The sequence below is a fragment of the Sciurus vulgaris genome (genome assembly GCF_902686455.1).
Source record: "Sciurus vulgaris genome assembly, chromosome: 1".
Classification (NCBI taxonomy): Eukaryota; Metazoa; Chordata; class Mammalia; order Rodentia; family Sciuridae; genus Sciurus; species Sciurus vulgaris.
Window position 1 is genome coordinate 72,443,160 of NC_136461.1, and position 19,950 is coordinate 72,463,109.

The window sequence follows — 19,950 nt, forward strand, 5'->3', positions numbered from 1 at the left end:
GGAAACTTAAGTTATCTTGAAATGTCATCTGACAGGTAGATAATAAGACAACATAGCTCTACCAAAACACAGACCTCCCCAACCCTTGGACCTATGGAATGGGGCAGAGGAAATGGGCAGTTCTTGGGAAGATGAGTCAGAAAATCCTGTGAAAGGCAAAGACAGCTTCTGGTACCTTTTTTTCTGACCTATAACTAGAACAAAACCTGAGATTGCTTGGATGGAGCCTTATCTGCAGATAGGAAAATAAACAGACCTCGAAAGACACATCAGCCCTCCCAACAGAATCCAGCATTCTGATTTTCCTTGAATTACTGAAAGGACAAGTCTAGCATGCTAAAGAGGAGTTTTATAAACATAGCAATTGCCTTCATACTCCATTGAAACTGTTATCCTCCAAGAGCATTTTCCAAACGTGGGTTTAGAAAACACTAGTCCAGAAAGTTGCTCTGCCAACCTGACTAGGGGTGGCCCACACTCAACTCCACCCTTCCCTCCACTGGTCTGCCTGCAGGACTGGGGTCCAGGGTCACCTAGCTTACTGTCCTTGACTGAAATATCCTTGACATGCCCCAGCAAAGGCAAATACATCCACTAAACTCCCCAAGCCTCCCATCCCCAAATTGCTCTACTTACAAACTTCAGTTAGAGAAAGACTGTAATACACGTGGAGATGGACATCAGAAGTTATAAAAGCCAACATGATTTTTGTATGTGAAAAGGGACGTTCCCTCACATTTTGCTTTGAGATAATACAGATAATGGCAAGGACCAGGGCAGGGGGTGAAAGTTTATGTGAGAGAAACTCAGAACACCTTGGAAGGAGCATCAGGAGCCCACCAGATGTCGCCCTTGGCCTCCTTCCACTTCCCCCAAACCAGGGAAATCTCAACCCACCAGAAAGCTTCACATGAGGGGGGGGAAAATTCCTAAACTGTTTTCCAAACCTCAGATTTTTAAGTCTTTCACATCCCCTCCTTTTATTTAAAATTTTTATTCTCTTAGGGATGAAGAATGGCTTCTCAGGATGTAGCTCTAGAAAAATATGTCGATTTTTACTATTTTCACTCTGCGGTATGTGAGGTTTGTGTTTCTCCTTATTGGCCACAGGAGGGAGCTGCAGCGTCTCCCTGCTGTACATTGGCAAGAAAACCCTAGCGATCTAGGTGGATTAGGTTTTTTTTTTTTTAATAGAAAATAGATGCAACCTATACTTGGACTTGGAAAATATGCATCTGGCCTGTGCCAATCTGTGAAAGTGGTGCCTGCTAGAAATAGAAACTATTTTTTAACAGAAACTAAACTGTCCATTCTAATCCGAGGAACTACTGAAAACAAAACTTCTAAAAAATGCAGAATCATCAGGCTATCTTACACAACTGAAAAACAGCAGGCCACAAATCAAACTTTTTAAAAAACAAATCTAAAATGGAAACCACAGGTTTCTTATATTTTATTTCATTGTGGTTAAAAGGAAGTTCATCCAAAGACTGCCAATTAAAAAATGCTGACCATCTATCACCGACCCCATCCTGACCCCTCACTGGGCAAACAGGACTGAGTCCATGTAGCCCATTTAAGCATGTGGATTAAGAGGTGTTTTTCATGTAATGACTGACCAGAGGACAGATTTTTCAGGTGACAATCTAGGCTCTGAGACCTTGATCCTCCTTTTCCATTGTCCAAGGCTCAGATTAAAACATACCTTCTTCAAGAATCGTTTCAATTTTATTTCCCACTCTGTCCCCAAATACATCTTTCGCTTTCTTCCTCTTCATCCCTTCAGTATACCCTCACCTGTCCCCACCAGTAGCACCCTAGAGATTCTTATCAGCACAAAAGTCTCCCTCACTCAGGCTTTCTTTTTGTCTTTCCCTGCAGGGCCCAGCAATTCACATGCACCCGCTTCTGTTCTCAGAGCTTTGCTTCAGGTACTGTTCCTTTCTATCTGACTTCCTGGAAGGTAGGTATCATTATTATCCCTCATTTTTCAGAGAAAGATACTGAGACAAGAGAAGAAAATTTTCCCAGATCACAGGTAAACAGGACTGGGATTCAAACCCAGGCCATCTGGTTCCAAAGCTGGAGTGCCTAACCACCAAGTCACATGACCTCTTCTAACAGATGTGTGATCAACACTTGCTGAAATTGGAAAGTACAAACCCGCAGGACATGCTTAACACAATCAAATTTTCCATACATGGATTTCCAGACCCTTTCATCCTATCACCATCCATATCAACCACTCAGATACTCCAAATCCCAGAATAAAGTGTTAAAAACCATCCCATAATCCACAAAGGTCAAGCAGAGCACATACTTACTAGAGCCAGATATGTTCAAGTCTTTACACTCTTCGATGTCGGCATCACTGTCAAAATAGATTTTGATTTTGCCACTGTGCGCTTTATTGTCAAAGGTAATCTGGAGACACAAGGAGATTGAGAGGTTACAGTTCCGCAGAAAGTAAGACTCACTAGGTCAACTCAGCTTTAAAAAGTGGGTGTATCCAAACTGTGCTGACCCAAAAAAATATACTGATGAAACGTCCTCATCACAGGAGTTCTTCACAATTTTCTACTAGTAATCCTGGGAACTAAAATATGAAGTCACCAATGTTTGACAAGAGAACACAATGACTTTATTACACAAAATGGCATTTATTTTTATTTTTTACTTTTTTATTTTTTTATACTTGGGATTGAACCTAGGAACACTTATCCATATCCTCAGCTCTTTTTTTTTAATTTTATTTTGAGACAGGATCTCACTAAGTTGCTGAAGCTGGCTTTGAACTTGTGATCCCTCCTGCCTTAACCTCCTGAGCCACTGGGATTATAGACCTGCACCACTGTACCCAGCTTCACAGAACGGCATTTAAAAGCATTTGCTTCAATTCTATCCTATGGGTCTGAGTTCTTTTTTCTGTTTTCCTCAAGAGCTATATGCAATGCTTTCAGAATGACAGGTCTGTTCCGGGGCTATAAGATGAGCTTAAAATGTCCTAGTGCTCTCACCTTTCCACATTATAGAACCCAAGTCAGTCAGGTAAATCATAGACAATAACTGAACACATCATTTCTGTTCATTGCGACAAAATTCTAAGCATCTTAATAGGAGTTATTTGGTTTAAGGCTGCATATTGTTTGCATTGGGTGCTGTTAATACTGATCTCGCCCTTAAAGGCAAAGTATTGGAAAACTCCAGGGGCACTATAAGTCCATAGGGTAGAAATTGTAATACCTTGGATCCACACTGCTAAAGGGGAAGATACACAAACAACATGAAAAAACAAGGGAAGAAAGCACCCCCAAACTAACCAAGATGCTACATTAATAAAACTCACTGACAACCCAGTAGAAGAAATGTCAGAGAAGGGAGTTTAGAATGTACACAGTTAACCTGAACTGCAAAGTAAAGCATGATGTAAGAGAACAAATACAGATAGCAAAAAATCACTTCAATAAAGAGACTAAAAATCAAACAGAAATTCTGAAAAATAAACAAACAGAAAACCTTGAAATAAAGGAAACAATAAACCAAATTAAAAATTCAATAGAAAGCATCACCAACAGACTAAATCACTTGGGAAATAGAATCTCAGGCAACAAAGAAAACTACATTATCTTGAAAATTACATTGACCACACAGTGAAGGTGGCAAAAAAACATGAAAAGAACTTCCAAGAATTATGGGATAACATGAAAAGATCAAATTTAAGATTTACTGGAATAGAGGAAGGCATGGAAATACAAACCAAAGGAATGCACAATCTTTTCAATGAAATATCAGAAAATTTCCTAAACCTAAAGAACAAAATAGAAAATCAAATACGAGGGGCTTACAGGACCCCAAATGTACAAAATTACAATAGACCCACACCAAGTCACATCATAATGAAAATGCCTAGCATATAGAATAAGAATAGAATTTTAAAGACAAGAGAAAAGTATCAGATTACATATAGGGGGAAACCAATTTAGATCTCAGATTTCTCAAACCCAGACCCTCAAAGCTAGGAGGTCCTGGAACAACATATACCAAACTCTGAAAGAAAACTGGATGCCAATCAAGAATCTTATATCCAACAAAATTAAGCTTCAGATTTGATGATGTAATAAAAACCTTCCATGATAAACAAAAGTTAAAAGAATTTACAACTGGAAAGCCTGCACTACAGAACATTCTCAGCAAAATATTCCATGAGGAGGAAGTGAAAAGAACAATCAGCAAAGAGAGGAACTACACTAAAGGAAAAGCCAACCAAAGGAGAAACCAAGTCAAGTTAAAAACCAAAATAAACAAACTGACCAGGAATACAAATCATATCTTGATAACCCTGAATCTTAATGGCAACTGGCACATTGGATTAAAAAAAAAGATGCAACAATATGCTGTCTTCAAGAGACTCATCTCATACGAAAAGACATCCACAGACTGAAGGTGAAAGGATGGGAAAAAATATATCACTCGCATGGATGTGTAAACAAGGAGGGGTTTCCTTCCTCATGTCAGATAAAGTGGACTTCAGGTCAAAGTTAGTCAGAAGGGAGAAAGAAAGACATTTCATACTGCTTAAGGGAATTACACATCAACATGGCATAACAATTGTAAATATTTATGCCCCAAACAATGGAGCATCTATGTACATCAAACAAACCCTTCTCAATTCAAGAATTAAATAGATCACAACACAATAATACTGGGTGACTTTAATACACCTTTATCACCACTGGATAAAAAAAAGACTAAACAAAGAAACTATAGAATTAAATAATATGATCAATAATTTAGACTTAACAGACATATGTAGAATATTTCATTCATCAATGAGTAAATATACTTTCTACTCAGCAGCACATAGATCCTTCTCTAAAATACACCATTATCTTAGGCTACAAAGCAATCTTAGCAAATACAAAAAAAGTAGATAAACTGCCCTGCATTCTATCAGATCATAATGGAACGAAATTAGAAATCAACAATAAAATAAAAAATAGAAGCTACTTGAACACCTGGAGACTAAATAATATGCTATTGAATGATGAATGGATAGAAGAAATCAGGGAGGAAATAAAAAAATTCTTAGAGGTAAATGAGAACACCAATACAACATACCAAAATCTCTGGAACACTATGAAGGAAGTGCTAAGAGGAAAGTTCATTGCATTGACCTCATTCATTAAAAGAATAAAAAGTCAACAAAAAATGACCTAATACTATGTCTCAAAGCTCTAGCAAAAGAAAAATGAATCAACACCAAAAGTTGTAGAATACAGGAAATAATTAAAATCAGAGCTGAAATCAATGAAATTGAAACAAAAGAAACAATTCAAAAAATTGACAAAATGAAAAGTTGGTTCTTTGAAGAAATAAATAAAATTGATTTTATTAGCCACACTAATGAAAAGAAAGAGAAAACTCAAATTACTAAAATTAATGATGGAAAGGAAAATATCACAATAGACACTACTGAAATACATAAGATAATTAGAAACTATTTTGAAAATTTGTACTCCAATAAAATAGAAAATATCGAAGACATTGACAGATTTCTAGAGAAATATGATCTACCCACACTGAATCAGAAAGACATACGCAATTTAAACAGATCAATTTTAAGCAATGAAATAGAAGATGCCGTCAAAAGCTTACCAACAAAGAAAAGCTCAGGACCAGAAAGATTTTCAGCCAAGTTCTACAAGTAGTTCAAAGAAGAACTAATAACAATACTCCTCAAATTATTCCATGAAATAGAAAAGGAGGGAACCCTTCCAAACTCATTCTATAGGCTAGTATCACCCTGATACCAAAACCAGACGAAGACACATCAAGGAAAAGTAAACTTCAGACCAGTATCCCTGCTGAACACAGATGCAATGTGAAGAGAGAGCCTACAGAGTGGGAGAATATCTTTGCCACTCATACTTCAGATAGAGCGCTAATGTCCAGAACCTATAAAGAACTCAAAAAACTCTACACCAAGAATACAAATAACCCAATCAACAAATGGGCTAAGGAAATGAACAGACATTTCACAGAAGAAGATCTATAAGCAATCAACAGACATATGAAAAAATGTTCAACATCTTTAGTAATAAGAGAAATGCAAATCAAAACTACACTAAGATTCCATCTCACCCCAATTAGAATGGCGATTATCAAGAATACAAGCAACAATAGGTGTTGGAGAGGTTGTGGGGGAAAAGGTACACTCATACATTGCTGGTGGGATTGCAAATTAGTGCAGCCACTCTGGAAAGCAGTATGGAGATTCCTCAGAAAGTTTGGAATGGAACCATCATTTGACCCAGCTATCCCACTCCTTGGCCTATACCCAAAGGACTTAAAAGCAGAATACTACAAAGATGCAGCCACATCAATGTTCATAGCTGCTCAATTCACAATAGCCAGATTGTGGAACCAACCTAGATGTCCTTCAATTGATAAATGGATAAAGAAACTGTGGTATATAAATACAATGGAATATTACTCAGCCATAAAGAATAATAAAATTATGGTATTTGCAGGCAAATGGATGAAACTGGAGAATATCATGCTAAGTGAGATAAGTCAATCTCAAAAAACCAAAGGGAGAATGATCTCGCTGATAAGTGGATGATGACACAGAATGGGGGATGGGAGGGGGGCAGGAATGGAGGAAGGAGGGACTGTATAGAGGGAAAAGAGGTGTGGGAGGGGTGGGAGGGTAGGGGGAAAATAACAGAATGAATCAAACAGCATTACCCTATGTAAATGTATGATTACACAAATGTTATGCCTTTACTCCATGTACAAACAGAGAATCAACATGTATCCCATTTGTTTACAATAAAAATAAATATATAAAAATAAAAATAAAGAGAAATTAGGAAAACTACCCCATTTCCATAGCCTAAAAATAAATAAATAAAAAATAAATTTAAAAAAACAACAACTTGGGAATCAATCTAACAAAAGAGGTGAAAGACCTCTACAAAGAAAACTACGGGACATTAAAGAAAGAAATTGAAGAAGAACTTAGAAAATGGAACAATCTCCCATGCTCTTGGATAGAAAGAATTAATATTGTCAAAATGGCCATTCTACCAAAAGTGTTATACAGATTCAATGCAATTCCTGTTAAAATCCCAAAATGTCATTCTTCATGGAAATAGAAAAAGCAATCATGAAATTCATTTGGGGAAAAATAAGAGACCTAGAAGAGCCAAAGCAAATTTTAACAAGAAGAGTGAAGCAGGATATCAGACCTTAAACTATACTACAGAGCTGTAGTAACAAAAATGGCATGGTATTGGAACCAAAATAGACATGCAGGGCTTTGGTACCTAATAGAGGACACAGAAACAAACCCACATAAATACAGTTATCTCATACTAGACAAAGGTGACTTAAACATACACTGGAGAAAAGATAGCCTCTTCAACAACTGGTGCTGGGAAAATTGGAAATCCGTATGTAATAAAATGAAATTGAATCCCTATCTCGCACCCTGCACAAAACTCAACTCAAAGTGGATCAAGAACCTACGAATTAGATCAGAGATCCTGTGCCTAATAGAAGAAAAAGTAGTTCCAGATCTTCACTATGTTGGCTTAGGACCTGACTTCCTTAACAGGACTCCTAAAGCACAAGAAATAAAATCAAGAATCAATAAATGGGATGGACTCAAACTAAAATGTTTCTTCTCAGCAAAGGAAACAATCAATAATAGGAAGAGACAGTTCACAGAATGGGAGAAAATCTTTATCACAGGCACATCATATAGAGCACTAATCTTCGGGATATATAAAGAATTCAAAAAACTTAACACCAAAAAAAAAAAAAAAAACCCAAATAACCCAATCAATAAATGGGCTAAGGAATTGAACAGACACTTCACAGAAGATATACAATCAATCAACAAATATATGAAAACATGTTTAACATCTCTAACAGAGAAATGCAAATCAAAACTATTCTAAGATTTCATCTAACTCCAGTCAGAATGGCAATTATCAAGAATACAAGCAACAATAAGTGCTGGCAAGGATGTGGGGGGAAAATGTACACTCATTCATTGCTGGTGGGACTGTAAATTAGTGCAAACACTCTGGAAAGCAGTATGGAGATCCTAAGAAATTTTGGAATCAAACCACCATTTGATAGCTCACCAAGTGAGCTATCCCACTCCTTGGTTTATACCCAAAGGACTTAAAATCAGCATACTACAGTGATGCAGTCACATCAATGTTTATAGCAGCTCAATTCACAATAGCTAAACTATGGCTAAACTATGGAACCAACCTAGATGCCCTTCAACCAATGAACAGATAAAGAAAATGTGGTATATATACACAATGGAATATTTTTCAGCCTTAAAGAAGAATGAAATTATGGCATCTGCAGGTAAATGGATGGACTTGGAGAATATTATGCTAAGTGAAATAAACAATCTCCCCCCCCCCCCAAAAAAAAAAAAAAAAAACAAGTATTTTCTGGTATGTGGATGCTGATCCATAATGGGGGGGGGGGGGTGAATGGAGGAATGAGATGGACATTATTACCCTATGTACTTGTATGATGGCACAAATGGTGTGAGTGTATCATGTACAGAGAAAGGAGAAGTAGTGCTCCATTTGCGTACAATGAGTTGAAAAGCATTCTGCTGTCATGCATAACTAATTAGAATAATTTTTTTTAAAAAAAGAAAAGAGAATAAAACACACACACACAACCACATCTAACACCTCTAGGCTAGTGTGATTTACACTCTGCAGCTACAAAATAGCAATAGAAAGTGACTTAGTAAAACAAAGACACTTGCCACATTTCGAAAGATGTAACAGTCCGGTAACTCGCGGGAATGAATCGTCTGTAGGTCAATGCCTTTAAGGTGAAAGGAGATTTCAACTTGTAAGAGCCTGAACAAAACATATTAAAAGGTGTAAAATGTCTCAGTTTTACTCGTCCACTCTCCTTCCCCTCCCTCAGCTCCTGGGAAATGAGACTTAAAATCGTATTTACCGATAGAATTCCAGTCTGAAGAATGGGGACCGCATCCAATCCTGAGGGTCCTTGGCGAACGTCTGAAGGTCCAAGTAAGTGCAGTCTAGGGAAAGGCCAGGACAAGCAAGGGCGGTGTCAGGCAAGAATGGGTCACTAAAACTAGTGCCCGGAAGTGCCATGTGAAGCAGGTTGCTTGGAAAGTTTCAAAATACCTCCCCAGAAAATATTTACTAAATACAAAAGGAAGAATAGTGATCTTTCCGTGGAAAGCCAGTGACCAAAGTTAACACCAGTCATGAGATAAACAGGCTGTGCCTCCTGCTGCAAGCAATTACGTGGCATTCCCACCCCAAGTCACTGCCTCAACACAATCATGAGCTGTAAAACCCAAAATAAGGGATATTCCACTCTTTAAAAATGTCAAGAGACCGAGCGTGGTGGCACATGCCTGTAATCCTAGTGACTCAGGAGGCTGAGGCAGGAGGAGTACAAGTTCAAAGCCACCTCAGCAACTTAGTGAGACCCTGTTTCAAAATAAATAAAAATAAAATTAAAAGGGCTGAGGGTGTGGCTCAGTGGTTAAGCAACCTTGGCTTCAATCTCTGGTATGAAAAAATTAAAAATTTTAAAAATGTCAAGATCTTGCCAGGCATGGTGGTGCACGCCTGCAATGCCAACGACTTGGCAGACTGAGGTAGAAGGATTGTGAGTTCAGGAGCAGCATCAGTAACTCAGTAGACTCTGCCTCAATTTTTTTAAAAAGGGGGTGGGGTGGGGATGTAGCTCAGTGGTAAAGTACCCAGGGTTCAATTCCCAGTACCAAAAAAAAAAAGCCAAGATCATAAATAAATAAATAAATCCAAGCAAATTTCTCTTGCTCTGGATTAAAAGAGACTAAAAAGACACGAAAGCTCAAGGCCAGATGTGATCTAGATGGTATCCAAGGGGTAGAGAAGGGTTTCTCTACAGCTATAAAGAACATTAAGATAATTGATGAGTTGAGAATAGAGTTTGTAGATTACATATTGTATCACTGTTAATTCATCAATTTGAGTACTATATAGGGATCACATAGAATGTTTTGTTTGGGGAAAATGCACACTGAAGTATTTATAGGCAAAGAAACAGCATATCTATGCCTTCAGGAAAAATATTTATACATATGAAGAAAAAACAAATGAGATAAAACATTAATGTTTGGGATATCTGAATGAAGAGAATACAGGACATCTTTGTGATGTTTTGTAACTTTTCTATTAGGCCTGACACTTTTTTCAAAATTAAAAAGAGAAGGGAAAGGAACCCAGTTGCATGAAGAAAGAACAAATATCAGTTATAAATTATATAAGAATAGTCCCAAAATCTCCCATAAATATTAATCTCATTATCATGGAGCCCAACACCCTTGCTTTACAGGGTAGTAAAGTCAGAGGTCTAGAAGTGAGCACCTGTCAAGGTCACAGAGACCCAGTAACAGAACTGGTGGAGGCCAGTCTGGTTGACTACCCTCAGCTATGGCTCTGCCTTCTGTGCTATCTTTGACATAGAGAAGTCAGGACCTAGTACAGTGCCTGGTACTAGGCAGGTTCTCCAGCAACTTGTATACTCAATGGTTCAGTCTTTCAGAATGTCACCCCATAATTTCAACACCTTATTTGTTTACTTAGCCCCCTGACTAAAGCACAAGGTCTTTGAGAGCAAGAGCACAATTATATTGCACCATTAAACACTTGTTGCCTACCAGATAACCCACATTCAAAAGATGTCTCAAAAAAAAAAAAAAAAAAAAAAAGAAAGAAAGAAAGAAAGAAAGAAAAAAGAAAAGAAAAGATGTCTCAATATGTGGGACACACTTCTATTTATAAAAATCAGGCATCCTGAGCCAAACACAGGGCATAGAGCTAAAGAGACAACTCAACATAACAGCGTACTACAGGAAACGTGCTAGGGCTATATATCCTCTCATTTAATGCATCCTTCCATTTAATCCTCAAAGTGACCTTGAGAAATGGGCACTATTGCTGCCATTTTACAAGTGAACAAACCAAGGCACAGAGCAGTCAAGAAACCTCCTTAAGGTCACAGAACTCATTGGTGTCTATCCAAAATTTAAATCCACTTGCTCTTGGTTCGAGGTCCTGAGCTCTGCTGAAGCTGACCTCTGACCATGAATTTTATGAGAGCATCAAAGACCCAGGCTCCCCACCTGACTCATTCATTTTAAATGAGGTAAGTGGTACAAGGACAGGTGTGGCCTCCATGGAGCTCACCTTCTAGTGGGGGAGGTAGATGATGCTTTAAAAAAAAAAAAAAAATATATATATATATATATATATGCACACACACACACACACACACAAAGAAAAAACAAAAAAACAAAAACAATTCCAGATGTGAGAAGATAGTGATGACAAAGTGATGTGAATAACTTGGTGGGGTAGCCCTAGTCAAGGACATGTGTTCAAAAAATGGCCCTTGAGGAGCTAAAGGTGTTTGAACTGAAACTTCTCTAGCTGAAGAAGAACCACCTATGCATAGATCCAGGGGGAGTACGGTGCACAGGAAGACAGCAAGCAGTAAGAACTCCAGGCAAGAAAGGGCCTGGCCCATTTCTCAAACAGAAAAGACACTGGAACAGAGAACTGAGGACAGAGTTATGAGGAGCTTGGTGCAGCAGGTAAGTGGCCAGTTCCCATAGCGACACAAATTTTATTCTAAATGGAATGGGGAGCCACTTAAAGTTTTGAAGCTAAAAAATGATATGACCCAGTTTACAGTTTTAAAAACACCACTCTGGTTGCTGTGGGGGCTGAAGAGGAAGGATAAAAATAAGATCAGAATCAGGAGACCAATCTAGGAGCAAGGAGCAGCACAGATTATAGTGGTGATTATATAAATAAAGAAATCAACACATTCAAGCATGGGACTTGAGCAACTGGGAATATTATAGTGTAAAACAAAAATGCTGCTATCATTTTCCAAGAGGGGGAAGACTGAGAAAGAAACAGCTAGGGCCAGGGGTGGGTAGGGAGATGGGGAGGTCTGAAGCATTTTGTTTTAGACACAGTTTGAAATCCCTTCCGGATGTCACAGTGGGGTTGTCAAGCAGCCAGCTGAACACATGAGCAGTTTGGAGCGCAGGGAGAACTCAGGTGAGAGGCGTAAGTACGGATGCCCCAGAGAAAGGGCATGACTTCTTAGAGACAGAGGAGTGTCCCCCATCATGTAGGTGAAACCTCCCCTGGCACTCCTTTGTGACACATGGGAGGAGAGTGCAGGGAAGAGGTGCAAGAAACATTCAAGATGGGAGGCCAGAAGACCAAGAGAGTGTCCTGCTCTGTCACATGTCTCCAGGAGGCGCCAGCCCTGGTGCAGAGGGTAGGGGATGGAGGCAGCGACTAAGGACAAATCACTGTTAACAGGACCCAGGTGGGAAAGGAGGGGCAAGTACCCTGACAGCTTTTCCAAGGAAGTGATGTGGATGGGTGAAGGTATCTATGCTGCATGCTGAAGTCACTGAGGACAGAAGGTGCAGATGGGCTACAGAAAAAGAGGTGAAGTCAGTCAGAAGATAGGTCTATATGAAGTTAAAGATCTTTCATTGGAGAACACTGGACCAGAGCTTCAGAAATGCAATGTGCATGAATCTTGTTAGAATGCAAACTTGGCTCAGGAATTAAAGTGTGGGGCCTGAGGTTCTGCACTTCTCACAAGTTCCCAGGGATGCTCATGGTGCTGGTACTTAAGCAACAAAAACCTATTGCAACCATCATTGCATGACCTTGGTTTAGTTGCCTAGCATGAAGGAGCAGCAGTTTTCTCAACTGTGAAAGGAAGGCCAAGCTGTTGATAACTAAGGTCCTTCTAACTCTAACATTTTATATACGCTGAGGATCGAACCCAGGGCCTCCTGCATGCTAGGCAAATGCTCCCCTAACATTCTTATCCTAAGGTGAATTTTAAAATATCAATTAAATCAATCTAAATGAATGACTACCTTCTGAAAGAAATAACATGTTCAAGATAGATGCACAAGTCATGGTCCTACATTTTTTTCTTCTGTATTTCATTCACGGCAAGAGGTATACTATTTTGCTTTAAACATCTCTAAATCAGTTGGATTTTTTTTTTAATTGATGGCATCTTAGATTCATGGAAATATGACAGAATTTTGTCAATTAATTTTATGCTATTTGTAAAATTTGCCTTATAAAAGTCTGTTTAATTGTTCAAATTCAGCATTACTTTGTAGTTATAGAGCTACACATTATCTCAACACATTTTCAGAACTCTGAAATCTGGCGACCTTACACTACCGTCATTGCTACTGATGTCACCAGCATCTGGTGGCAACGAAGACAGATTTTTTTTTTTAACCAAAGAGATGGCAAACACCCTGAGTAAAATATCTGACCTCCAGCAGAACAAGCTGACATATAGAACAACAGCCTCATTGCTCCAATGAGTCTCATTTACACAGCAGAATACTCTGGTCAATGAAATAAGAACCCTCTTAGAAGTAGCACAAATTAGACACATTCTTAAAGCAGATGGGAAAATGATGAAGCATAATGACTCGTGGAGAGAAGAACATGAGCAAGTGTACTACAGATGCACTCCAGAAACTGAAACTGCACTAAAAAACAGTGCAGGTTTTTAGTGCAACTGTAACGCACTACAGAAAATAAAATATTACATAGGGTGTGCATCCCTGATCCAAATATCCAAAATCCAAAGCATTTTGAGCATGAACCTGATGCTGCAAGTAAAAAATTCCACAGTTGACCTCACTCGATGGGTAACAGCCAAAATGAAGGTGTACTAAAAATACTGTGTAAAATTACCTTCTGGCTATGCGTATAAGATGCATACTGTGCCATGTTTAGACTTGGACCCCACCCCCCAAGTATCTTTTTCATTATGTATATGAAAAATCCAAAAGAATCTGGAATCTGAAACACTTCTATTCTCAAGCATTTTGGATAAGGAATACTTGACCTGTATTAAAGCAAGGGACACTTAACTATTGGGGGGTGGGACTCTTTTTGATAAGATTCCTAATAATCCCTTCAATAAGGCTGAACTGGAAAGCTATGATTCTAGAGTCAGAAATGGGAGGGACAGGGCCATCACCATGAATGAAGGGAAACTTAGCTTGATCTACACAACTAAATAGAAAACCAGCAGGAAAGCTGGGCATACAGGCAGATCTCTGCATTCAGCACAAGGAAGGATGATTCTCTTAATGGTAAAGAAAGTGCAGAAAGTATGAGAGGCTAGGACAGCTTCTACAAATTCACCTACTTAAACTATCATGCCCCATCCATGAAGTTGAGTGCAATTCCTGTTTATATCGTCTGCAGGCTTCCTCCACTGTGTCCAAAAAAGGAGGGTCTAAAATCAAGTAGCAAGTATTTTAAAAGTCTTCATTCCTTTTTGCTATGTTGTAAGACTCTCTTTGACAAGTTATAGTTATTAAGTCAAAGAATACAATTAACCTGCTTACCAATCTCTCTAAATGAAGTCAAATTAAGTACTAACCTCTCTCCATTTAGTAAAAAAAAAAAAAAAAAAAAAAAAGAAAGAAAAAAAAAATCCATATTCTTGCAGAAAGGAAATGAACAAGGGCACCACTGTCTAATGGTATAAATAAACCCTGCTTTGCAGCCCAGCCCATCCTACCTAGCCACTGATATTGACTTTGGCCATATTTCTTTAACCTATTTTCCAAGAAAAGTCAATTGAGAAAAACAGCATCTGAATCACTGAACAACAGCTGTATGGTGCATCCACTTTAAGTCACACATTTTCCGAAGAGTAAATGATGTGGGGCTTACTTGAGGCAGAGGTGACAGGACAAGCCATTAGTCTACCCAAGAGTCCTTCTACCTCATATACAGGAATCACCCACAAGGAGGGCATGGCTGAGCACCCAGGTAAAACATAAAGAGGAAACAAGATTAGCCCTTTGTAGATGGACTCCCAGATAGTCTCAAGTGAGCCAGTGCTTCCCGGGCCTTAAGACAACATTTTAATGTTGTTGGCTACAGAACCAAGTAACATCCTCTACAAGGACTCTGACAGCAAGCTTCCAGCCATGTAGCACCTGAGGACCCAGATTGTATGGTTTAGGCTTCTTCTTCCCAAGTCAAGAGCCTGGGACACATTTACTCACACAGAGATTCTAAACAGGCAGACTGAGGAACAGAGTTAAAAACCACTGTTTGCAGGGGCGTTCTCCTCTTGGGTTACCAAGGCACTTTCAGGTTGTAGGAAATATGGTCAAATGAACGGTGGAACACTCCATTTGATAAAACCATTCCAAATTTAAACTGATATTAGGACCACTACTCCATATTGTTAGTAACTTGAGGAGCCATAAGGGAGTAATCTTTGCAATCCCAGTACAGGCAACTGTGAATACTTTGGGCACAGTGACCATCATCAGAAGTTTGTTGAATGAATGACAAAACCCCTCAGAGATCTAAGTCAACCATTTTGCATTTACACATGGTATTCTTTTACATTCTTAACAGAATGGTGCACAACAGTTCTACATGATTAGCTGTTAACTTTTTGTCAAGCAATTTCCTAAAAGAAAAAGTTAGTTTATTACAATTCACCTTCAAAGAGCACATAAGTACTTTGTAAATAAAAAAAAAAAACAAGTATGCAAAGCTTTTTTGCATACATCATTTCATTTGATACATACAGACTCATTTTTTTTTCAAAATCTAATCACTTCCTAATGGGGGGAAGAAACCTAAATAAACATGAATACCTCCCTAAATCAACAATTTTGAGTTGCACCAAAGAGATCCACAAATGTTGTCCCTGTCCCATCACCAGGGCCATGGATTCCTGAGCCAAATGCAGGCTCATGCAGAAGTGACAGCCAGAATAGGTTCACTCTCATATGAGGGGTTTGCTCTCACCTCAAAAGACAATGAAGGCACATAATGAAATTATCCCTGTGTTACCTATCTCAAGGTCGCTGTCAATGTTCAGGGTCTCATTTGAAGAAAACATGGTCCCTTTCTTGTAATGCTGCTTACAGATTTTTAAGCCAATTATGTTGTCTTCATTTTCTCCATAGTCCAGGGTCGCCAGGGAAATGTTCTTTAGACGATGATACTATTTTTTAAAAAAAGTTAAAAAACATATGAGTTTTTTAAAGTTTGATCAGAAGTCACAGCATATGGAATGCACTTGTATCTCCCTTTTGTTGTTTCTATCATGCCCCTTAGTAGCACTTTCCAATTCTAAATACCACAAAGTCATTTTCTCAGGCTGTAAGGAAACACACTGCCTCACAGAACTCTAAACTAAAGCAAACCTGCTGATAGCTGGCTCCCATCTCCCTCACAGCCCAAGACAGGGTCCTGCTGACCTCTCATTCCTTACTGTGATGGTCCCTCTATTCCGCTCTGCAAAGCCACATCTGTCTCCAGGGAGCTCCTGGAGCTAGCCAGACACACATCTGCCTCAGGTTTTTGCTGTTCCCTCCACCTGGAACTTCAAGTAACTACCTAGCTCATTCCTTCAGATCTTGACTCAAATATCACCACCACCACCTCAGTGAGGCATTCCCTTACCAAGGCAACAAAAATTGCAAACGCATATCAAAACCTTACATAGTACCCCCCAAAATATGTAATATATATTTATATCTGTCAATTAAAATAAATATATAAAATTAAAAATTTTTAAATAAACTGCAAACATCCATCCCATGCTGGACACACTACTCCTATCCCTCCCTGCTCTGTTCTGTAGGGGAATCACTCTCAGATAAGTCACAGCTTACATTAACACAACTATCGCCAGCTTACACAAAAACAACTTTGCTATTTTGCTATCTGCACTAACAGGGCTTCACTAGCTCCCATCTTTACAAACATGATTTTACTATTCTAGGAACTTTTACCCAGGAACAGAAAAGTTGCAAATAATTGCTTTGTTCAGGAATATCCAAAAGACTTATATAGGTGAATAAACAATTTAAAGATTTAATCTGATAACAATTCCAAGACTTTTTGAGACTATTTCCCTGACCCTTGTTTTGATAGATCCACCAACCTTAAATGGTTATAGTATGATCCTTACCCAATTCTAATCAAGGTCCCCCACATTAAAGGACTCTGGTTCCACCTGAGACATCATTTGGACTGTTTAGGGTGGCATATTCCTTACTGTTGCAAGCAAGGAACTCAAATTTGCTTATCAGCATGTTTTCAGGTAGTGTTTTTAGGGAGCTGGAATTTGATACTATACATTTCACTTTGTTTCATTTGTCTAGCTCTTTTCTTTAGAAAGGACAGGGATTTTGTTTGAGTCATTGATATATCTCCAATGTCCAGAATACACTGGTACATACAAGGGACTCAAATGTTTATTGAATGAATGAATGAAAAAGAAATGACTAATTTCTCTCCCCTAGATGCTCTCTTCAGGTCCACCAGTCTGCTGTCTCATACCTGCCCAGAAACAGCTATGATATAGTCCAAGTTGTTAAGATTTGGATAGAATTACTAGTGCTAAAACATCAAAATTGAGACCACCAAAGACTCTTAGATAGAGTTTCAAATGTTGGTCAAGCCTTCTGAGATGATAAATATCTTGGCTATTTGATCTGGAGTAATCTCTCCAAAGTAGTGGATATGAAGGAATAAATTAAAAAGACAAATCTTAGAGAAAAGTTCAAAATAGGCAAACCCTACTATGTGGTTCCAAAAACAGTGATAAACATTTTTCAGAAGACTATCCAAAATTTACATCAGGATATAGGATTATATGTATTATTTTTGTTTGCTTGCTAAGACAACAAGGCATATATTTATTTTATTATTTTATTTTATTTTTTATTTTCTGTACCAGATATTGAACCCAGGAGCACTTAACCCTAAGCCACATTCCCAGTCCTTTCTATTTTTTTACTTTGGGACAAGGTCTCACTAAATTGCTAAAGCTGACCTTGAACTTGTGATCCTTCTGCTTCATCCCCCAAGCTGCTAGGATTACAGATGTGTACCACCACACCCATCCCAAGTATATATATTCTTAAAGTATAGGTCAACACATTCTTAAAGAACAGGACATTCACAACAAATACTTGCCTGATTAATAACAAAAAAGATGCTCTCATAGGCGTCCTTTTGAGTATATATGCTGCAACTGTAGTCATCTTCATCTATTCCAGAATATCCTTTCAAAAACAAGTGCTTAAAAGCAACAGTGTTATCTTCTTTGAAGGCAACCACCAATTGGTTACCTAAACCAAAACGAACAAGCTAGAAAAGAAAATCAAATCGGAATATGAATGTGACCATTTTCCAGGAAAGGAAAATGCCTTATGATCATTCACCTTCTGCTCAAAACCTGTAAGAAAAATCTCAATTCCTTGCTTTATACTAATAGCAACAATGTAAAAATACATTTCTTTTGGGAAAAGAATAACCTCACTGAGCTACATCAGTAATTCTAAGTAGCCTAAGATTGTGTTGGGGCTCAGAAAAAAATAAAAATCCCCAAGTATGGTGCTTTGACAGACTGAGTACCTTGAACTTCAGCAGCAACCCAAGAACAAAGATTTCCCTGACCTTCTCTCCCCTCCCTACCTCTCCTAAAGCACAGGGAGGAACTTTCTCTGAAGTTCCTTTACCTAAGAGAAGTTCTTCCAGAGGGAAGTAATTATCATGAAACTTGTCACTATAATCTCATTAAATAGGAAAGATTAATTCAAAGGAAAAAAGTCTGGAGTGAACACCACAGTCAGAGCCCAGAGGAACTTTTTCCCAGACTATCATCTGTTCTTCAGGCCCATTTATCTTCCCCCAAAACATTTACTTACTGCACTAGTCTGAGAAACACATCCAATAGAGTGAGGGGATCTATTAGATTGGCTCCCATGGTCAGAAGCTGAATATAGCCCCACAATAGCTGGCTAGAGGGCCAGGAAACAGGCAGCTGCTCAAAGAAGCAGGAAGTTTCAGAAGGATCGAGAAAGGTCAGTGGAGCCCCAGGCTTTTGAGGCCAAAAGCCTGAAAACCCCAAGACACATTAGTGCTGGTCCATATTCAAAGGCTGATGAACTGGAGGCTGATGTACCATGAAACAGTGTAAGAAAAATGGCACCCACTAGAGAAGGGATGAGTCTTCCTTCAACCTTTTTGTTCCATTCAGCCCTCAACAGAGTGGATGGCACTGCCCCCATTAAGGGCAGGTCTTTCCCACTCAATTTGCTGACCCACATGTCAATCTTCTCTGGAAATACCCTCACAGACACACCCAGAAGTATGCCTTATCTGTTTTCTAGGTATCCCTCAACTGGTCAGGTTGACAACCAAAATTAATTGTTATACTTACTCTTTCTTTAAAATAGCATATATTCCTCCCCCTGCCCCATTTCCCTCTCCCCTATGAAAAAGGGTATATCAACTTCTAAATTTCATTGGGTTATGTGGTACTTTTCATTCTTGCGATCTCCCCATACACATAACAAATGAATGTTTTTTTCTTCTCCTGTTAATCCATCTCATCAGATTATTTTAGTTGACACAAATACCAACTTTTCAGAAAACAGAGGGAAAATTTCCTTCGCCCCTACAATTTGAAGAAATTTACTCCCAAACCCACTGGTGTGCGTGTGTGTGTGTGTGTGTGTGTGTGTGTGTGTGTGTGTGTGTTAATGGGGGGTTGAACCAGAGGATCTACCACTAAGCTACCTCTTCATCCTGTTTCATTCTTTATTTGGAGATAGGCACTTGCTAAGTTTCCCAGGCTGGTCTCAAACTTATAATCCTCCTGCCTCAGCCCCCTGAGTCACTGGGTTATAGGTATGTACCACCATGCCCTGACTCTACTGGGTTTTAAGAAAGAAAGAAAGAATCCATTTCAGCTAAGTCTGAATCAGTTTTTCGTACATTTGGGTTTTAAATAAATTGTTTTCATAAGCAATTAGTT

The 19,950-nt window shown here is 38.7% G+C and overlaps 1 protein-coding gene across 4 annotated transcripts in view; it reads right to left on the reverse strand.

The window, feature by feature from the left end:
- Window positions 1-19,950, reverse strand: part of MCOLN2 (mucolipin TRP cation channel 2) — a 64,920-nt gene that overhangs the window by 24,559 nt on the left and 20,411 nt on the right. For all 4 annotated transcript variants that reach the window (XM_079139690.1, XM_079139689.1, XM_079139692.1 and 1 more), the window contains 5 exons: window positions 18,105-18,278; window positions 15,969-16,122; window positions 9,007-9,091; window positions 8,807-8,903; window positions 2,325-2,424 (listed from right to left, as the gene is read on the reverse strand). In XM_079139690.1, the coding sequence (XP_078995816.1) occupies window positions 2,325-2,424; window positions 8,807-8,903; window positions 9,007-9,091; window positions 15,969-16,122; window positions 18,105-18,278 (610 nt within the window). The remainder of the gene's footprint in view (window positions 1-2,324; window positions 2,425-8,806; window positions 8,904-9,006; window positions 9,092-15,968; window positions 16,123-18,104; window positions 18,279-19,950) is intronic.